Source organism: Coffea eugenioides, chromosome 10 (assembly GCF_003713205.1).
Source record: "Coffea eugenioides isolate CCC68of chromosome 10, Ceug_1.0, whole genome shotgun sequence".
Taxonomy (NCBI): Eukaryota; Viridiplantae; Streptophyta; class Magnoliopsida; order Gentianales; family Rubiaceae; genus Coffea; species Coffea eugenioides.
The window spans coordinates 12,283,174-12,305,598 of NC_040044.1; the positions used below are offsets into that span (position 1 = coordinate 12,283,174).

The following is a 22,425-nucleotide window of genomic DNA, read 5'->3' on the forward strand; positions in this document are numbered from 1 at the left end:
GGATGTACTTTTGAAACAGGTTAATTACATCTACTTTCCTTGAGATTTAACCAAATTACAAAATGTGCCCTATACTTTGGTCAAATTACAATCAAATCCCACAAATGGCAAAACGTTTATTAGAAGCTCCTCTCATGCTAATTGCTGTAAGAAATGATGCTCGCAGTGTTTGATGAGTGAAAAGTAAGGAGATAGAGGTCTGATTGAGGTATGAGAGAGTGAAAGTATAGTGGCCACTGACTAATATGGTTGAGAGAGAGAGAGAGAGAGAGAGAGAGAGAGAGAGAGAGAGAGAGAGAGAGAGAGAGAGAGAGAGAGAGAGAGAGAGAGAGAGAGAGGGAGGGAGGGAGAGAGAGAGAATTAAGTAATATATAGAGGAGCGACACATATACATGAACACATACATACATGTACATATATATACATAGATACATCTACATCTATATATACATATATATATATATATATATATATATATATGTTTCAACGGATGGGAGGGGTGAGATTTAAGATTTAAGAAATGGGGATGGAAAAAGGATAATTGAATCCAAGATCTTTAATTCCTAGAACCTATATTAATTTATACTTGTAGCTTCGAATTGAAAAAATCCACGGCCATATTTAATCTTAATTCGATTATCTATACTTCGGGATTTCTAAATTATCAATCAAATTATAAATAATCGAATTCAAGTTTCGAAATTTATTTCAAATTTAGTAAATTTTGGAGTTGCTCATCCCTAATCACTCATAAGAGAGACTTTTAAGCATTTGTAGAGTGAGAGATCAAAAATTTAAACCTTGTCTTCTATTAATATGCCACTATATATGACTTATTCTAAATTTATATAAATGCATAGTGTATCCATCTGATTCGATGGTGATTTGCTCTCTATTGATCTCTCTGTCCTGCTGAGCCTTTCCCCACTAAGTTTCACTCACAATTGAATCAGGTATACTAACATTTCCGACGCTATCGAAGGCCCACACAATTCACTATAGAGTAAGTAGCTGTAGTTTTGCCTTTGTCAGAGGACAAGGTAATCAGGTTAGTAATTGTGTGGAATTGTGCGGAAAAGTTTGCCTCAAATCTGATATATGATGTCGTGCCTTTGTCTGGATTGGATATGAATTTATTTGAACTATTATTTAGAATAATTACTGTATTACTTTTTAATCTATCTGTTGCTATGTTCGTAGGGCCGATTGGATTAATGGCTTACGTGATTTTCGGATCTAATTGCCTATGAAAAAGAGAACTAAGGGACAAGTACATCAGCCATTGTCTCCTAAAAACAGAACAAAGTGGATAATCAACTCAGAAAACAGAAAAGGTGACTGTTTTATGTTGTAGTCGAAGTAGCAGCTGGTTTCTAAATTTGGTATTTGTAACCTAGTTGTAAATTATGACGGGGTGCTTGATCATTTCCCATTCAGGAAATTTCACTTGGACTTGTTTATAATACCCCCTACTACTAGTTTGGGAGTTTTGGAGAGAAGAGGAAGAAAAAAGAGTAAATAAAGAAATAAAGAAATAAAAATAAAAGTTTAAGTTTGGGGAAAAGAAAAGAGAAGAAGAGATTTGAGTGTGTTCTCACGTAGTTTGGGAACCATGGAAAACTTCCTTTCACCTTAGGATCCTGATATCATATTATTAATATGTACCTACAAAATAAATAAATAAATAAAGTGAAGATAGAAGTTTTCTCTATTGCAAAAGGGACAACCATAAAAATAAAATAAAATAGGCTTCTTCCAGATATTTGTTCTAATAGTTATTAGAAATAATTACATTTAAAGAGCAACTGTAATCTTGAACATAAATTGTAGAAGATAAACATTTCGTCCTCATCAAGTGTATACAATATCGGTCTTTATTATAATATGGGCTTGCTATTCGCTGATTATTTTGAATGATTATGGATTCTGATTATAAATAATTAGTTTTTATATTCTTGTTTGCTTTTATATTCAGATTATCAATTTTTTTAATAATAAAAATGGTAAAATCCATAATCACCTAAAGGATAATTTTCGCTGATTGTGATAATTTTTTTTTGTAATTACTTTTTATAATCAAATTTTGCAAAATCTAAACTAATTGATCGAGAACAAGTCCTATATGAGCATCCAACTTCCAAAAAATCACAACACTCAAGGGCAGAGTCAAATGGTTGTAAGGGTTGCCAATTGTCTCCCCTCTCTCTAACTTTCAAAAAATTAGATATTAATTAGCGTTAGAAGTTTCTATTATTTTTAATTTATCTCACATTCTACCCCTGAATTTTGCAACATTTTCTTTTATTCTCATATTGCCCCACCTAAAAATATAAAAAATTTCCACTATCCTATTTGAAAAATGAAAAATAGCACTTGAATCATTAAGATTGTGAAGACTTTTGAAACTAAGTGATAGAGAGATAATTATGCATTTTATTTGTGAATGTTTCATCATAAATTTGGCAAAATATGGTGTTAATTGATAGATTATGCTTATATTTTGTGCTTTGTGGTGTTTACAGACATTTTAGGTTAAAAGGAGTTTAAAAAGGAGAATTTTCTAGAAAACTACTAGAATTCTGGTATGGGCACGCTTGCTTATTTGTGAAATCCAAAATTTGCAAGATTTGGGAAGATGTTTTTATTCCTAGAGCTATTAAACGAGCTTAAACGAACCGAGCTGTTAGTTAGCTTGGCTCGTTTAGACTCATTTGTGTTAGATAAAGGCTCATTCTAAATTTTATATAAGGTGAGTTCGAACAAATATTTTGATTCAATAAGTAATTAAACGAATCGAACAAACACGAACTCGTTCACGAATTTAAACGGTTGTTCACAAAAATGGACTTAATTGTCATTTCACAAAATTTATGGTTAATATTGTATTCCTAATCCCTAATTCTAGGCTTAATTGCTTGCGAATATTGGCCTAATTGTTTGTGAATAGCTCATTTATGTTAAACGAGTAGAGCTTGAGCTCGAAATCAAACTAGAATTTTGCTTACGAGCCAAATATAAACATAGATTTGGAGCTCAAATATTATCGAGCGAACTTGAGATTTAGTTTAATGAATAGAGTTCAACATGAGATATTCAAGTTGGCTTAGTTCGTTTTTAGCTCTATTTATTGCTAGATAAGAAATCTTGAAGCCGACTCTTTTCCTTATCAGCAGTGGACTTTGAAGCCAACTTTGTTTAGGAAACTTTTATTTTTAGATAGTAACCAATTAGTCTTGTACATTTATTACTTATTCCTTTTTAGAAGAGGTTTTAGTTAGGTATAATATTATAAAATAAGAGTGATTTGTTTTTAGTAGGGGATTAATTTTGGGGAGAGAGTCTTATATAAAGAGAGAGGCGACAGATGTAAGAACATTCTTTTTAGAGGGCGGCTCTGTCTATCTCTCTCACTCTCTTGTGAATCCCATTTTTCTATGTTTTTCTCTTGTTACTTTCATGTCTAGTTGATGGATAATAAAGGCTTTTGGTATTACAATGACATCTAATTTGATTTTTTTTTTATGTTTCATTAGTTCATGGGTATTTATAAATTTTCTGTGCTTTCTTGAGATAATTATTTTGCATGATTAAATAGCCGGTCAATATTTAAATGTTGGAATAATCTATCAGCATCTAAAATATCAAATCTGTAATTGTTTGATAGTTTTAGTATTTGTGGAAAGTGATATAATTTGATTGTAGTAGAAACTTTTGAATATATGCCATGGGAATATATAAACCAATCTAAATAAATCGAATTTGTGAGTTAGTTGGCTAGAATTGGCTTTTCTAATTCTTAATGATCTTGAAAGATCAAATCCTAATAACTTGTTTAGGGTTGTTTTTTGATTAGGAAAGTAATTATAGAGCCTATTGTGATTATTGAGAAAGTAAGGAAAGACTGGTTATTAGAGTTTGTTGACAACTATAACCAATTTATTTATGAATATATGATTTTTATCCTTGCATCAATATTTAGTTAACTAGAAGTTTGTATGTTATTAATTTAGTATTATTATGTTGTTGCATTTTTATTTACTTTTAATTAAGTTATTTATTCTAAAAATCTCTCTCTCTCATGTTACTTGTAGTTTTTGCAAAAAAATAAATTAGCCAATCCCTATGGATATGACCTTACTCACCATTGCACTCAAAAATAGATATTAAGAGTAGATATTTTATTTTTGGCGATATCAACTCCCATCAACAAGCACAAAGAATAACTTTTGTCTAATTTTTCTTTTGTATAACAAGAATTAAAACTTAAAGTCGTATGTTATTAGCTTAGGTGATTATTTCGCTCCCTCTAATTATGAAGTTTTGACTCCGTCACTGCCTACACTCGTAAGTTTGTAATGACTGCATCGGAGGACATGAATCCCTGCATTTAGCTTATGATGCTTTGACATTTAAAACTGAGATGATGCTTTGGCATGTTTGTGAATTTTATATCCATTTTTGGATGGTACAGTATTTCATTATAAATATTAATATAACTTAAGGTGCAATGAAAATCATAGGAAAAATCAATGTGGAAATAATACCCTGCTTTGTTTTGACTAGGGCAATTATAGCCACAAATGGAACCAAGAGTTTCTCCAACTTTTGCTAATAACTGATGACCTTTATAGAGTAGTTGGTAAATTATAAAGACTATAAACGTTAAGAGGTTAACATGTATTGCATGCTCTTTTGTATATAACTTATTAAGGTATATTTACTGATGGGATACCTCTATTTTGAAAGCAATTCGAGAGTATGTGACTGTATAATGGTTGCATATTTTCTACGCTTGAAATGAAACTAAGAAAGATAATGGGATTCTTTAACATCCTAAATGAATTAACATAATGTGAAAAAATTTATTTCCAATATATTGGAAAATATTTGGAATCAACAAAAAATAAAATGGAAAAACATGGGCAATCAACTACAGGCAGAAAAACTGCAAGGCAGCCTTCTAATTATAAGCACTTCTGTCATTTCTAGTTACTGGAGTACAAATACGTATTGAATCCCTGAAGGCCATGTTTGAGCATGTTTGCATTGAACCAGCAACAAAGACTTTCGGGCATCTCATTTCCTTAACGTAAGTTCATATATCATTTTCAATAACGCGGTTGGAATTAACTACTTTCTATATTTTTAAAAACGGTTGGTATTTAGGTTGCAATCATGACCTTTTTTAATCAACTAACACCACCAACTGAATATTAAAAAGACCTGATTAGTTGTGGCACGAAATTTGTGCATGAATGTTAACTTCTTAACTTCTAGAATTGACTAGGTGATATGGAAAATTACAATGGCGTGGGATGGTACGTTTTATCACAAAACCTTTTTGAGTTTGGATCAAATTTATGCTCTAATTTATTATTGCACATCCAACTAAGTATATTTAGTCAAAGGATCGAATCTAAAAAGGATAATTAAGATTGAATTTCTGGCTGCTTCTCATTGCTAACTCTTTTGCGCTAAGGACTAATTTCGAAGTATTAGTTGTACTCTGAACATTCAAACAAAGCATATCATTAGGAACCTGTTGGAAGTAGTCGATATCAGTTGGAGGATGTTCAACAGAAAAAAAGTCATTGTATCTAGAACTACAAGGATTTCAAGAATAGCTTCATGACCTTTTCAAACTTTTTACCATCAAAGTAAAAGTTCAATCAAGAAATTAACACTGATAGGAGACCGTTCCAATTGGTATATACCTTTCTTGCTCTTTCTTTTTTTCTTGTAGGAACAGGAAAGGAAAAACCGACACTGAATACTTCGAATAATTGGCCATAAGGAGATGTAGCCTTATAAATTTGGAGCAACATGCTCTCATACAATACAAATCGAGTGGCCTCAAATCTAGACATTCCATGCTTGTTAGATCGTACGCTATCAGCCCAAACCAATTTTATTAAAAGAAGCTAATGTGCCCAATGAAAGTCGAAACATTTTCCAGTAAAGCGCTAGCAATGGAGAATGATCGGGTTGGTTGGTGCGTAACATCGAGAAAAGAAAAATGGTAAATTACATATAACCCTCCTGTGGTTTCGTCCATTGCCACATGACCTCTTCAGCGTTTTAAAATATCCACGTCACTCCTCTATGATTTTGTGTAAAGCGGGATTTGATAGAAAATAACCTATATAACGTTGTTAGTTAAAATACTAATAGTACCCTTACTTAAATGCTAAATTAATCGACGCGTAACTAGCTTGTATAAAAGTATAAGGAGATTACGTGGATAAATATAAAAATCATAGAAGGATAAAATGAATATTTATACAAATCATAAGGGAGTTACGTGGATTTTAGGATTTTATCACATACATTTTTAAAGCACTTTTGATACAAATGCCATAACTAATTGTGTATTCCATCCATTTTCCACTTTATATAAAGTCACAGGGGGTTATGTGGTTATTTTAATACCTTTGAGGGGTCATCTAGTTTTAGGTAAAATCATAGGGGGTAATAAATAATTTATCAAAAGAAAAAAGATTCAAGAAAAAGGCAAAAAAAAAAAAAAACAGTTCAGATAAGAGACTTAGGGAGCTAAATGCATGTGCCTAGTTGTTGGGGAAAGTTCGCTCTTGCTGACTAACTTGCAATTTTAAAAAGTCACCAACCTAACATGATGGCCTAGTTGTCAAGGAATCTGATTTTCTTCATTTCAATTGAAACATGCCTATATATATACCTTCAATCTTTGCCCAAATCCCTCAAACCATCAACCAAAGAGTTAGTGTAAGAAATACTAGATCTCATCCACAACTACCATGGGAACTCCATTCCTGATAACCATAGCCACAATGGCACTACTTTCATTCCTTGCTATCGCTTCTGATCCGAGCCCTTTGCAGGATTTTTGTGTTGCAATCAATGATCCCAAAACTGCTGGTAATTCCTTATGCCCGTCAGAACATGTTGCAAAACATTTTTCTTTTTCTAAGCACAATTTTCGTATCCTATCATGTTTGCTTTAACCTGTGAGTTCTCTCTTCATTATTATTATTATTATTTTCACAACATCGTGCATGATACCTAATAAGACATGCAAAATTCAATGTGGGTTTTTCTTGTCTCATTATTACATTATTAACAGCTAGTTTTTTTAATGCAGTGTTTGTGAACGGAAAGATTTGTAAGGACCCAAAGGTTGTGAACGCCAACGATTTTTTCTTTCAGGGACTGAACATACCTAGAAATACAGCAAATCGACAAGGTTCTAATGTTACTGCTGTGAACGTCAACAATCTAGCTGGGCTCAACACTTTGGGAGTTTCCCTAGCTCGTCTCGATTTCGGTCCTTATGGTCTAAACCCACCCCATACTCATCCTCGTGCAACCGAGGTCCTATTCGTGTTAGAGGGCACTCTTAATGTTGGGTTTGTCACTTCAAATCCACCAAATAACATGAAAAATCAACTCTTTACGAAAACGTTGAATCCAGGAGATGTTTTCGTGTTCCCTGAAGGTCTGATTCACTTCCAATTTAATGTTGGGAAGACGAATGCTGTTGCATTTGCTGGTTTTGGCAGCCAAAATCCAGGAGTCATTACTATTGCAAATGCAGTCTTTGGATCAGATCCTCTCATTTCTGCAGATGTTCTCGCCAAGGCATTCCAAGTCGACAGGAAAGTCATTGACTTACTTGAGGCACAGTTTTTGAAATGATCCATGGATTTGTTCTAAATTTCTACTAGCATGACTCTTGTGCTATATATGCACAGGGCATTGCAATGATTGATTTGTAATACTACTTTATTAAATGTATGAGAATAAAGTGATATTTTGTTAATTACTTAATCTGACCTTTTAGATCAAGTAATTTTTGCATATACAAGTCAACGAGGAAGAAAAAAGGAGTTATGTTGAATTACCAAACGTCACGTGGCTTGTCCAAGCTCAAAATAAAATGGTTAGTACACAAATTGAAGGTGACAGCGTTAGAAAATAATGACCTTGCTGAGTTTTATTGATTAGACTTCAATCCAACGTTGTCGAGTAGAGGATTGAATTATTAAAATTTGAGAAACGTAAATTAATTGGCATCAAATAACTCGCTACAAAATTCTCTTAGAAGAGTTAGCTTAACACCAAAGTTATCTCTTCTGTTTGCTAAACAAAAAAATTTGCACCGGGTTAATGTTCTTTTATGGATATAACAAATAAAATGGCTGAACAAAAACAAAGTTTAAGATACAAAGATGGCTTCAAATAGTAATTCTAAATCACTTTCCTTTAGATTTTATTTGTCCAAAATTCGTGTACAAAAGAATTTGGACAAATATCCTTTAGAATAATTTGAAATTTGTTTGTCTTCTACTTTTGCACTAAATGAGACAAACACAAACTTGAAATATGATGCATTTTTTTGCACATAATTCTAGGTAGTAGAAAAGTGATTTTCTACTGCTAACCACTTTTTACTTGACCTTTTATAAAAGAGAGATTGTAAAGTGATCAATTGTTGCAACTTTTGTCGAACTAATTTGTTACTTTTCTTTGAATTATATTGGTCAAAAGGTTTCTCGATACTAATGCAAGTGTTCAGATATTCTTCAATGGTTTAGACATCATTTGGAGGTTAATTAAGCACCAAAATACAAAAATGTGCCAAAACAAAAAATTGAAACTTTTTTATTGCTACTAAGAATTCGACCGCGATCCTAATGGATCCAGTTTGACAGATTTCGACAAAATTTTCACAATTCTCTGGATTGAATCCGGACATTAAATCCATTTCAGTTTCCATAGAATCCAACCCCGGATTCTCAATAATCCATGGCCGGATTCTCAATTTTGAAAAATCTTCAGCATGTTCTTAGGCAAGGCAGAACTAAGGGCAGGGAGGGGCCACCATCTCATAAATTCTAGAAATTCATGTTTTGTCTTCTATAAAAGTTTAAGAATTTTTAAAATATTCTATATAAATTAAGCTATTTGTCCCTCGAAACTTTTCAAAAATTTTTATATTGACTCCAAAGTTTATATGCGTATGCATTTCACACCCTCAAATTAAATTTTCTAATTCTGCTACTATTATCAGCAAAAATTTGATCAGGATCTAACATGTCAAATATTTTTTTTTTATACTCCTAAAGGAAGTGTATAAAAACGGGAATATTGTTTGTACTTCTTTAAACAAGGAACCACATTGTTTGCGGTTTATACGTGATGAATAGCATAATTTACTGCATTAATCCAAAGGAAAAATTTTATGGTACATCTTTAAGCCTTTATATTACAGGCCATGTACATCACGATCAAATCTTAAAGGACTTTTGCATAGACATAACTATCTAGAATATCTGCAACATGAGATGTAAGCTTGATCAGTGGCCTAAACGTGGGGCTTCAACAGTGACGGAGCCAGAAATAATTGTCAGTGGGAGCAAAAATAATATCAAAATTTCTTCCTTGTCTTTCCTAAAAGTAGTACATAACAACATTATTCACATAAACTATATTACATCACATGGAACTCTTTTATTGGTTTTGGAGCAACAATTGGACATGCCAAGTAGTCGCTTTGAACAGATATAAAGATTTCTGTTTAATGAGTAATATAACACAAAATTACACAATAATTTTCTTTAAAAAATATATGAAAAACCTTTTAAAGTAACCACAGACCTATAGTTTTCTAAGGTAGAAGGATCCAAAATTTCTTGTTTTATTAAAAAGTCACCTCTACTTTCTTGAAAAAAAATTAGGTTTACTTTATTTTTACTAAGCAACACAATTACTCTATATTTTTACTTTTACTGAAAAATTCACAAAATTCATTTTATTGATGTGGAAGGCCATTGTTTAGAATTTTGTAACATTTCATTGTCATTAAGTTACAAAACTAATTATACACACACACACACACACTTTTCTAAACAACATAATGGGGGTACAATTGGAAAAATTTTCAAAATTGCATGGGTCATAATAGGGGCATAACTGAAAAATTCTGCTATTATATGAATAATAGTAAAAATATATTATGAATGGTGTTGATTTTTGAATATAATTTTGAAATTAATTTTATTGGGGTGTAATGGAGAAAAATTCTCTTCAATGCAGTGAAGAGGAGCCTAGCCTATTAGATCTTATCTCCCATAAAATCAAGATCTATTCAAAATTGAATTTGTTTATTTATTATTAATTTTTAATGTAATTTTATCACTTTATAAAATATATGTTAATTAAGAGCTATTTAAAAAATTATTCAAGCCTTGTTGAGTCATAACAAACCAAATGGTATATAAATTTGAACTCAATTTGATAACATAGATCTTAATCACTAGGCTCAGCTGAGTGGCCAAAAAAGGGGTTTAAGAGTCTTCAAGTTGCTATCACAATTGAACCAGTAGGAAGATTTTAGTAGCTTAGAATTAAAGATGAAGAAGAATATAGAGGCAGGAGTGCAGAACGAAGATAGAAAGAGAAAGAGAAAAACAAAGAAAGATAGGAAGAGTGAAAGAGAGAGAGAATTGAGCAAGGAGGAAGAATATATATATATTTTTTGTTTGGTGCGTTGGAGGGCTTAAGGCCCACTAGCTTTTTACAAGCTTTGGGATAGCAACCCCTATAATATTTTCAAGTAAAAGACTCCTCACACTATCCGGTGGTTCTTGCAAAATTGTCAATCCCATGTCCTGTTCCAGATTGCGCTTAGCCAGACAATCAACTACTCTATTTCCTTCTCTCCATGTATGGATTATCTTGCACTCCCAATCTCCTTTCAGCCCCTCTAGAATAATCTTCACCAAGTTTGCATATGGTCCCTCCCTATTCTCCTCCTTTATCAGCATAATACTAGTTAGTGAATCTGTTTCTACCTCAATCTTCCTCATGCCTTGCTCCCATGCTAGTTCCAACCCCTGATTATGCCCCATAGCTCATCAGTGACATTGCTAATTATTCCTAAGTTTGTGCAAAATCCCTTTTCCAGATTCCCATTTCATCCCTAATTACTCCTCCTACCCCAACTTTCCCAGAATCTTTCATTCAGTTATCCGATACCAATTTCTTTTTTTTTTTTTTTTTGGCAAACCCCGTCCCGGGGGTGGGGATGCTAGCCCCCATTTTATTAATAAAAAGCCACGTTACAAAGATCTAATGCAATCTAGAAATAACAAAAGCTACACCCTTTCAACTTCCATACGAACAAAAGAAAATTCCCTACTATCAAAATGTATAGCTGCTTTAATGACCCCAAGATGCTTTATCCGATACCAATTTCTGTTGTATCTCTTGCCTTTAATACGTAGCCACTAGTATTCTGACTCGTGCTATGCATAGATTTATATTTCAATTCAAAACAATACTTATATATTATAGTATAAGATAAAGTATATGAAGAGACAAAAAAAAAATTCAAAGAAGTGTATACCTAGCATGTTAAAAAAAGTTCATTTCGTAACTACAAAATGGACTTTCTTAATTTTAATATTTTAAATAAGTTGAAACCAAATTTTGTTAACCTATTGTTTGTTGATATATGATAACAATTTGAATGAAATAATTTAATATATAACGATTTATATGATAGAGCAATTGTAAACTTATTTATCAATATATCATGTTATACCTATACATCAAACTTTTTAACATTAAAAATATAAAGTATAACTAATTCATTTTCCTCAATTTTAGAAATTATTCTCCTATCTTTTACTTGCTAACTGGCTATCTGCTACCTTCTATGATTTTCAGATCTCTTACCACGGTGCCATCCTTCCTGCCATATCCTCACAATCCCATCCTTTCTTCTCCCCTCTCTCCGTCCAATCTTGTAATAGTCCACCTTTCTTTTTCGACTTTTCCCACCACTCTTTACCTTGTTATTGTCTTTCCCTCGCCTACAGCTAGCCTCTAGCTTTCTATCATTGCTCCCCTCCCCCCAATTTCCTATTATTTTCCCTTCACCATTCTCCCAAACCCTTTAAATCCATAATTTGTTTTTTTAGGCTAGTAATACTTTGTTTTTTATTCAGTGATTTCATAATTTAGAATTCACTAATGGTACCATTATTGATATTTTAAATCCATGACCAATGAACATTATTTTCTTGTTGTTTTCTATATAATTTGCCCTTTTAGTTAGGATTACTAAGTTGAAGGGTAAAATATTGTTATTTACTTTTTTACTCCTAGTAGGGTTGGTGATTTTTCCTCTTTATTTACCCTCACATTAATATATTTCAAATCAAATTCCTATATAAGTGGGCCACTTCTTACTTTTAAATTCAAAAAACATGAAAGGATATATAACAATTAAACAAATTCAAAATTCTATAAAAAAAAAATGAGGAGTTGTAAGCATTCTGATTTAACCATCCTAAAAACCATCCCTGCAATACATATAGATATATAGATTATTTGTAAAAATAACTGCCACTAAAGTAAAAGACCTAGTTTAGGGTTCGTAATCACTCTTATTACAAAAGGCAGGTTACTCTATGTAAAATGACAATTATAATAATTTTAAGTTCTTGGCATTCCCTTCCCCTTAGAACACAGCTTCTTCTCAAGCTTGAAAAGTTGGAAATTGATGGTTGATAAAACTCTTATCTTCCTATGAAGCTTTATCTTCCCCCTTGATGGTTCAAAATTTTTTTTTTTGTGGTAACATTATTATTATCTAATCTATCCTAATTTAGGGGGAGGGGGAGCTAATAGGAGTAGAAACTCCATCGGAAAAAGTCACTAAAAGCACCCACATATAATGACAATTTGGCCACCAAAACTTAAGTGCTTTGCGGTGACCACCAGGCCAAAAGGCTGGTGGCTGATGTTTCCATTTTATTAGGTACTAAATAACTGGCTTTGAGTTTCTCAAAATAATCCTCCTCTGTAACACTTTCTGTAGTTCCAAAAGACAATGGTCAAAAAGTATCCATTTCTGGCAACGTAGAAGTAATACTATGATCAGTCCCAATTTTCTTTTTTAGTAACGAAACATGAAAACACTCGATGAATATGTGGTCCTGGTGGAAGTTTGAGGTTATAAGCAACATTTCCAACCTCAAGATCTAGTATGGGCCATAATATTTGGTTGACAGTTTTAAATTTTTCCTAATGGCCACTGTTTGCTGTTTGTAAGGTTACAATTTGAGAAATACCCAATCTCCAACCAAAAACTCTCTTTCAGTCCTTTGCTACTCAACACAGTACTTCATTCGATTCTGTGCCTTAACCAAGTTCTCCTTGATATTGGATAATACTTGAAGTCTGTCCTATACTAAAGCAGCTGCAGTAGGTATTGTAGCATCATGGAATGGCCCCAAAGGAAGATGATTTGGTTGATAGCCACATAATACTTCAAAAGGAGTGAGCTGCAAACTAGTATGGAATTTGGTGTTATACCAGAATTCTGCCAAAGGGATCCAATTACTCCATTGCCTAGGATGCTCACTGCACTTGCACCTTAGGTAATTTTCAAGGCACTGATTCACCCTTTCATTTTGGCCATCTGATTGAGGATGGTAAGAAGAGCTATAATGAAGGTCTGTGCCTATCATTTTAATCAATTCCTGCCAGAATCTGCTAGTAAACACCATATCCTTAATGTTTCTGGTAAATCATGAAGTCTATAAATATTGTCAATGAACAACCGAGCCATTTGTTTGGTATTAAAAGGATGAGTGAGTGCAATGAAGTGACTGAATTTTGTCAAACGGTCCACCACCACTAATCTGGTGTCAAAACCCATAGATAGTGGCAATTGTTCAATAAAATCCATTTTTAAATGGGACCAAGCTTGAGTAAGTACAGGAGTTGGTTGCAGTAGACATGGATAAGGCATGTTTTCACTTTTTCTTCTTTGGCAAACATCACAAGTTCTCACGAACTATGGCACATCATTTTTCATGTGAGGCCAATAAATTGACTTTATGTATTGACATTATGTAGGCATCCTTTTTGGGACCAAGCTTCAGTGTATTGAATTTATGTATTGACTTTAAATGGGACCAAGCTTGAGTGTATTGACTTTATGTAGGCATCTTTTTTGCCCAGAGTGTCCTCCTACGGCTGAGATATGTAAAGCTTTGATTAATTTGATTTTGGTCTCATTGGCAGTCCATACATGTAGTCTACTTTTGAACTTAAGCAGTCCATTCTCCAAACAATACCTAGGATTGGAGTTTGGATCCAACATAAGTTGAGCAATGATATCCTGAGCAAACACATCTCCCTCATAACTTTGTCATAACTCATTCATCCATATTGTTGAGCTGAGGATGAGGCATACAGGGTTCCAATTTATGATCCAGACTCTATATTCTCCAAGATCCTCCTTTTAGAGAGAGCATCTGCTGCCCTATTGTCGGTCCTCTTTTTGTCTGGATTTCATAATCCAATCCCAACATTTTTGTGTCAGGCACTTAAACTGTTGCAGTGAGTGAGTGAGCCTTTGTTCCAACAAGTATTTGAGAGCTTGATGATCTGTCCTGATTACAAAATGATCGCCATCCAAGTGATGTTTCCACTTAGTTAATGCCATTACTGAATCAAGCAGCTCTTTTCCATAAACTAATATACGGAGGCTTTGAGGTGATGAAGCTTTACTGAGAAAAGCTATTGGTTGTCATTTTGCATCAAGACTGCCCAATTTCCAATCGATAGTTATCAGTTTCTATTATAAGTGGAATTTCAAAGTTAGGCATGCTTAAAACTGAGGTTGTAGTCATTGCCTGGTTTAATGCCTCAAATGCTGATGGAGGATCAGAATCCCAAACAAAGCCATATTTTTTGAGTAATTGAGTCAATGGTTACATATGATTCCATAGCCCTTGATAAACCTTCTATAGTAGCCTGGGGTTCCATTAACTCCTTCGCAGTCTTTGGAACTTTTCTAAGGAAGATTGCACTCGACTTTTAAACCATCAATCTTTTTCAAATATAATATGTCCTAAATACTCCATAGAAGTCTAAGCAAAAGTGTATTTAGACTGCTTACAGTAAAGCTGATTTTCTGCTAATAATCCTTGTACAATCTGTGGGTGCTGTACATGCATTTCTAAGGTGCGACTATAAACAAGAATATCGTCAAAGAAGACTAATACAAATTTCCTCAAGTATGGTTAAAAGATTTGGTTCAATCGAGTTTGAAAAGTAGTTGGAGCACTTGTCAATCCAAAAGGCATCACCAAGAATTCAAAGCATCCATGGTGAGTCTGAAAAGCTATTTTGGGAACATCTATAGCTTTAACCCTCAATTGATGATATCCAACTGTAAGTTCTTGTTTAGAGAGATACTTTGTGCCATGCAGTTCATGTAATAGCTCATCAATATTGGGAATAAGAAATCTATCCTTGACAGTCATTTCATTCAATTTCCTGTAGTCTACATACAACCTCCAAGTGTTGTCCTTCTTTTTAACCAACAAAACAGGAGATGCAAAGGCGCTACCACTATGTGTTATAATTCCATTGGTTAGCATTTCTGCAACTTGCTACTCAATTTCAGTTTTATGGGCATAAGGATACCTGCATGGTTTTAATTTGAAAGGCTTAGCTCCTAGTTTGAGTGTAATTTGGTGATCCGATGATCTCTCTAGTGGCAAGCCTTGTGGAGTCTCAAATACTTTGGAAAATTGTTGCAACACAGCTTTGACTTCTCCAAGAGTTTCACTAACTCGTACATTTATCTTGTCCAATTGCATGGAAGCACGACATCTTTGTTTGTCCCGTATAAATGTCCTGAGGTCCTTCCTTTCACCAACCTCATCACTGGTTAATTAATAAAGCCAAATGTACCAGTTCCCTCTCATTGCTGAGAGCAATGCTTAACTCATGGAAATCAAAGGTAATTGGGCTGAAATGGCACATCCAATCAACACCTAGGATTATGTCCCAACCACCAAGCTCCATGTTTCTCCTTCAACATTAGCTTAACGGAAGCATTGAACTTCTGATCTAAGTTCCTAATCATGGCTTCTAACTGCCTATTGTTTCCTTCCAACTCTTCGTGGAATTGCTGCTGCAAATTCTGCTATAGAGTCTGCTGGCGTTCACTTGAAATGCAGCCATTGAATCCAACCCTCCTTGAAGGCGAGTTTCTTGTTGCTTGATTTGTTCCTCAAGAGAGCAATATCTGGCAATGTTGTTAAACTCGGACCGAATAATGACTCAGCTAAAATATTAGATCAGTGGTCAACTGGTCGGATCGGTCAGACCATTCTAAAAAATTCATTGATATCAGCATGATGTCATAATTATTTTATATTTATATGAGTTTCAAAAATATTGAAATTAAGTTCTTGGTTATGCCGGCCAACTATATAAAATATTCCAAACATATTAGACTTACAATCAAACAGACACCTAAAAATTATATATAAAAATGTAATTTCATGGCTAAAATATGTCCATTCTACAAAACTATTGGAAAAATTAAATTAAAACAAATTAATGCAAGTTGGAATCACTGATACTAAATTGATAAGATGATAGGAATGAAAACTTCTTGATTTAAATCATTTAGGGAAGCAAGTGATTTTGGTGTTTACACTAAGTGAGTTGCATTTTCTTATTTATATTAATAAATGAAAGTTTTAATTTCGGTAACTGACGGGTTTTTAGTATAAGTACAAGTTTAATTCCGAAATATATTCATTTTGACTGCAAGTATACAGGTCAAATTAGTAGTTTATGACATATATCGGGTCGATCCCATAAGGAAGATTGGACAATTATTGGCACTACTAAAACATCTTTATTATTTAGACGATCAATGAATTAAAAGAGACAAAACTATGCTAAACTTATGCAAGATACTAACAAACGAAAGCTCCTTAGGTTATGGTATTCCTAACTATTCATGCAAGTGCTATTTTTGGATCATTGAATACTATTATCTTGGCTAACTATGACGTAATTTTCTTATGCATATGAAACCTACTTTCGTAGTGAATTAACTATACTTATAACTAATCCATACCTACTCTCGTGATTATGAAATTAGCTATAAGTTCATTTCTTCTATGAAATTATATGAAATGAATCACTAAAGCCACAAAGGTGCACCTCTACTCTCATGAGTATACTCCCTAGGTTTAGCTTTTCTTGAACTAGTGTTAAATCTCAATTTTTATTGAAAAAATAACACCTTTAGATAATCACAATTAATGGTACCAAGTTAATCATGATTTAGAGAGCTAAAGTACTAAATAACTTGCTCAAAATAATAGTTTCAAATGGCCAAATAATAAACACTAACAATCATAAAAAGTTCAACCAAATCCAAGGCATAAACTTTAGAAACACATAATAGATATAAAATCCAAAACTTGTATATTAACTAAAATTAGAATCAAATACAAAAGATAAAGAGTTTGGAAAGAAATGTAACCCTTGTCACATGAGTTCATCTCCTCCATCTTCATCTCTTTCTTCATCTTTGTCTAGCTAATACATAAGAGTGGATAACACACATAACTACCTAAACTATTCTTTACTATACTAACCTAACTAATGAACTAAGAAAAACTAGTAAAGACAACATTTTTGTGGAGTTTCTCTAGCCTTCCAAAGATGTGAAAATGTTCTCTAAAGGCCTCTATTTATAGAGGATTCAAGAGCCAAATGAGTTGTTTCTAGTTGTTATTTTTTACTCTTGAAACTCCTATGAGTTGTCTTTCCAACTTTTCACACTTTTCTTGATCAGATATAGCCAAAATTGATAGCTAGAATTGAGTTAGAAAAGTTGTGTGAAAGCAGGACAACTGATATTTTTTCAATGATGGAGGCCGAACTAACTCTTGTGTAAAACATAACAGTTGTAGCCCTTTGTGTTAGCTTTCCAATGCCTCAAGAATCATCTCATTTGGAGCTCTGTGGACAGAGATATGATTAAAATACCACCAACTGGTCAGAGCTTTATTTCAGCTTTCCACAACAGAGTTGTACTTCTGTATTTTGACTTTTTGACAATGAAAACGGCTGAATTGGGCTTTGATGTCTTCATACCAAATGTAGATATATCTCGTAGCTTCAAAATGGTTAAAGAATCACTTCAATCCAATGCGTGTATCTCAAGATATAGCCAAAATACTACAAGGTGTCAAAGCTGTTTTCACTTGCTTCTTTTGTTCTTGATTACATTTCCTCTCTTGCTCTTCATATTCTCTTTTTATTACTTTAAACCATCATCAATCATCTAATTATCTTCTCAATTCATACAATTTAATGTTTGAATCATTAAACCTAAAAAAATATGAAGTTTTCACTATTAAAATCCATATAAATGCAATTTTTACCACTTTAAACCATAAAATGCATATTTTTACCAGAAACCTAGTTAATTAGCTATAAAAGTAGTTAAAACACACCAAAACTAACTAATAAAACACACTAAAAACACATAAAATTTATACTTATCAGTAACTTAAATTATGTTTGGAGAAAACAAGAAAAAAGTTTGAGAATCGAGTTAATCAGTTAAATTGAATCACTGGTTTAGTCGATTTTGACTGATTTTTGACCACAATGATTTTGCATTATAACTCAATTTGAAAAGAAGGCCGATTCACGGTCAGACCGGCCATTCTGATTTGGGTCTAACAAGACTGATGTCTAGGTTTTCCACCGTGAAATTAGTCTTAGTGCGGCAAGGATTCGACGGCTCTGATATCAATTGTCATAACTAGAATCAATAGGAAGATTTTAGTAGCTTAGAATTGAAGATGAAGAAGAATAAGTGTAGAAATGAAGACATAAAGAGAAAAGGAAAAGAAGACGGAAAGAAAAAGAGGAAAAGAAAGAGAGATATGAAGAGAGCGATAATTGAGCAGGAAGGGTGAATCTTTCATTAAGTTATCAAATACCAATTTCAGTTACATCCCTTGCCTTTAATACACAGCCATTATTTATAAAAATAACTGCCACTAAAATAAACGATGAAGTTTGGGGCTTTTAATCACCCTTATTACAAAGAGATAATTTCATAAACTCCCTTTGAGATTTTTGACTATTTCACAAATTCCTGACTATTTCCTCCAAATTTCAAAAATTACACTAATCTCCCTTAAAATTAATTATCTTGTAACATTATAAGCTTGGACATGTAAGTTAACTATTTGGTTGGTGAATGTCCCGGATAATTACAAACTATTACAATCATTGGTTAGTTGGCTTGAGGCTTTAACTTAGTACTATATAGTGCAGAAAAATTTTGAAAATTAGTAAATGTTTCCACCAACTCTATGCACATTTCTCCTATCGAATTGTGGGACTCTAAGTAGACAAATTTTTTTCTTGGCATGTATTAATGATACAATTGCTATAAGACAGACTTACCTACCAAAGTTGAAATCCGACAGAAGCGTAAATGACTGGTGAGGGGCTACAAACCTGTGGTGACACGAGAGCCATCGCCGTTGGTGATGAAACTTTGATGGTGACACCACTGCCACTACTGTCAGTGATGGTTTAGAGAGTGATTTTTTTTTTTTTTTTGTCAATTGTCATCCCTGCACCTACTCCTACTCTATCTACGGGGGAGGTCAACTGAGTCTATGGGACCGATGGTTTAGAGAGTGATTGGTGACTATAAACGTTAAGAGGCTTTGGCATGTATTGCATGCTCTCTTGTACTATATAACTTATTACCGTATATATACTGATGAGATACCTCCGTTTGGAAAGCACTTAGAGAGAATGTGACTGTATAATGGTTGCATAGTTACGCTTGATATTAAACTAAGAAAGAGAATAATGGCCTTCTTTAATATCCTGAACGAATGAGAATGATGCAAAAGAAAAATTATTTCCACTATATTGGAAAATATTTGGAATCAACCAAAAGTAAAGTGGAAAAATATGGGCACTCAACCACGGGCAGGAAAACTGCAAGGCATATAATATAGGGATAATTTTAGAAACTTCTCTTGAGGCTTCTGACAATTTCACTTAGCATTTTTGAATTTTGAAAAAATCACTTGTCTTCCCTGTTTTCTAAATTTTGTGACATTATCGGCCCATTTCAAAATAAATTATTAACAAACTCATTTTTGAAGGTTCAAAATTAAAAGTATATTAACAAAAGCTTGAAATCAATAGACAAATTGAGTGAATGTGCAATTTTACAGGATACAATATAACAGTAGTTGCTTTAAGGTATAAATAATTTATTTTAAGAGCATATTTAAGGTGTTTTCAAGCCAAAAAAATATTATTAACTATAAAGTGTTCATAGTCTACTTGAGGAGTTTTTCAAATTAATATAATTTTAGAAAAATTGGAAAAAATTTAAATTATGTTTACAAACTCATTTGATATGTTTTCAAAGATCAAAAGAAGTTATTATTTTACTAAAAAGTGCTTTTGAATTTATAAATTTAATATTTATTGCGCCAACTAATGGCATGAACACTATTAAAATGTTTTTCAATCTTGTTAATATCCTATAATTCTTAACTACAAAACCATATATGCAAAGTTTTTAAAAGTTTAAAGGATTAACTACATTTGTTATGAAAACAAAATGGTGCCGAAGAAAAGTGCAATATTAGATTGACTTCAAATTCTCTATCCAAAAATGAGTTTTTCTAATAATATATTTTAAAATGGATTTATAATGTTATAAAAAGTTTAAAATAAGAGAGACAAGTGATATCTTTCAAATTTCAAGGATGTTAAATGATATTGTCACAAATCTCAGGGGAGGTTTCTGAAATTATCCCTATATTATATGTAGTCTGCTTATTATAAGCACGTCTATCATTTCTAGTTCAAAGCCCCGAACTAATATGTAACATAAACTCGAGAACGAATATGTTTTGAATCCCTGAAGATCATGTTTGAGCATGTTGGCATAGAAATTATGTTCAGTTCCTCTTATTTATTATTACATATCAACTTTTTTTTGCTTGATTTGCTTCAATTAATTCAATGTCTGACAATCACATAGTGGGTTTTTATTTTAGGACTTGTATTGGAGGAATGGGGCTAATAAAGCATCCAGCTATTTAATCAAGTGTTGGTTAATTGAATTTTCAAAGTTCTCTAGTTTTTTGTTAAATTCTGCTGAAAAAGATTGAATTTTCGGTGATTTTCCAACTATGGTGGTGATATTAAATGTAGTTATTTGGATGTTAATTCCAATGGGAAATGCATAATGGGGCGCCAGTCAGGATTGCCAATTTCAATTATTATTGGGCAATAGTTAGCTAGCTTTGCTAAATTTTTCTCTATTAGGTGATCGATATTGAACCTCTCAACTGTTACGGCGGCTAATTATTAGTTGTAAGATATGTGATTTGACAAATGAATTGATAACAAGGTTGTTGAAATTAGAAACAAAGTCGTCATGTTTTTTAATAACATGGTAATAGTTGAAGTCTACTTAATCTCCCCTTGGCTTTTCAATGTTCTATGAATGTATACGTAAATTAAAAGCTGCGTTTTATGATGATTGAACATAACATTTAACTTCCTGTAGAGCTCGCTGATAAGTATATATTTTACGTGTTTTTTGTGTGTTTTATACTTTAGTTTTGGTGTGTTTTATTTACTTTTATAGCTAATTAACTAATTTTCTAGTGAAAATATGCATTTTGTGGTTTAAGTGGTAAAAATTACATTTTTATGGATTGTAATTGTAAAAACTTCATGTTTTTGTAGATTTAATGATTCAATCATCAATTGGAGTGATTTCAGAATATAATTGGATAATTGATGATGATTTAAAGTGATAAAAAAAAAAAGACATGAAGTGCAAAATACTCAAAGGATGAAATGCAAATGAAGACATCTTTGATACCTTGTGGTATTTCGGCTATATCTTGAGATACAAGTATTGAATTGAGGTAATTTTTATACCATTTTGAAACTAAGAGATAGATCTACATTTGGTATGAAGACATCGAAGTCCAGTTCAGTCATTTTCATTGTCAAAAAATTGAAATACAAAAGTGCAATTTCATGGTCGAAAGCTGAAATAGAGCGCTGACCAGTTAAAGGTATTTTGGTCATTTATCAATATACAGAGCTCTAAATTGGATGATTCTTGATACATTGGAAAGCTAACTCAAAGGGCTACAACTTTTATGTTTTATACAAGAGCTAGTTCTGTTCTTGTAGTAGTTTTTTCCCTGACTTTAGCGGGAATAGATTAGTTTTCTTGTAGTAGTGTCTTGCTCCCTTTCCTGTAATAACTTCAAACTCTCCTGAGTGTGGAGAAGGAAATACCGCCTAGACAGACTGGTACTATCAATGGAGGGTGACCTGACTGAGCTGATGCAAAAATTCTCTCTTGCTAGGAATGAGCTCTCAGGAGCTATGCTGGAGCTTGAAGATCTACATAGTGGAGTGAGGGAATGTGAAGGTAGCCTAATAGGGAGAATTATGGGAGACAAAGTAGCAAACTTCACAGGGGTTAAGAACTTTGTGGTTGCAGCATAGGGGTATCCTAGAAAAATAACATTG

At 32.9% G+C, this 22,425-nt stretch overlaps 1 protein-coding gene across 1 annotated transcript; it reads left to right on the top strand.

The window, feature by feature from the left end:
* Positions 1-6,794: 6,794 nt before the first annotated feature.
* LOC113749862 (germin-like protein subfamily 1 member 7) lies at positions 6,795-7,771 on the top strand. Its single transcript, XM_027293729.1, has 2 exons — positions 6,795-6,897; positions 7,121-7,771. The coding sequence occupies exons 1-2, from the start codon at positions 6,810-6,812 to the stop codon at positions 7,672-7,674; spliced, it is 642 nt and encodes a 213-aa protein (XP_027149530.1). The 5' UTR covers positions 6,795-6,809; the 3' UTR covers positions 7,675-7,771.
* The last annotated feature ends 14,654 nt before the right edge of the window (positions 7,772-22,425 follow it).

Bases quoted from the DNA above. Each gene is read 5' to 3' on its own strand.
- LOC113749862 (XM_027293729.1), top strand. From the start codon at position 6,810: ATGGCACTACTTTCATTCCTTGCTATCGCTTCTGATCCGAGCCCTTTG. The intron at 6,898-7,120 runs GTAATTCCTTAT...TTTTTAATGCAG, and splicing joins CAATGATCCCAAAACTGCTG to TGTTTGTGAACGGAAAGATT.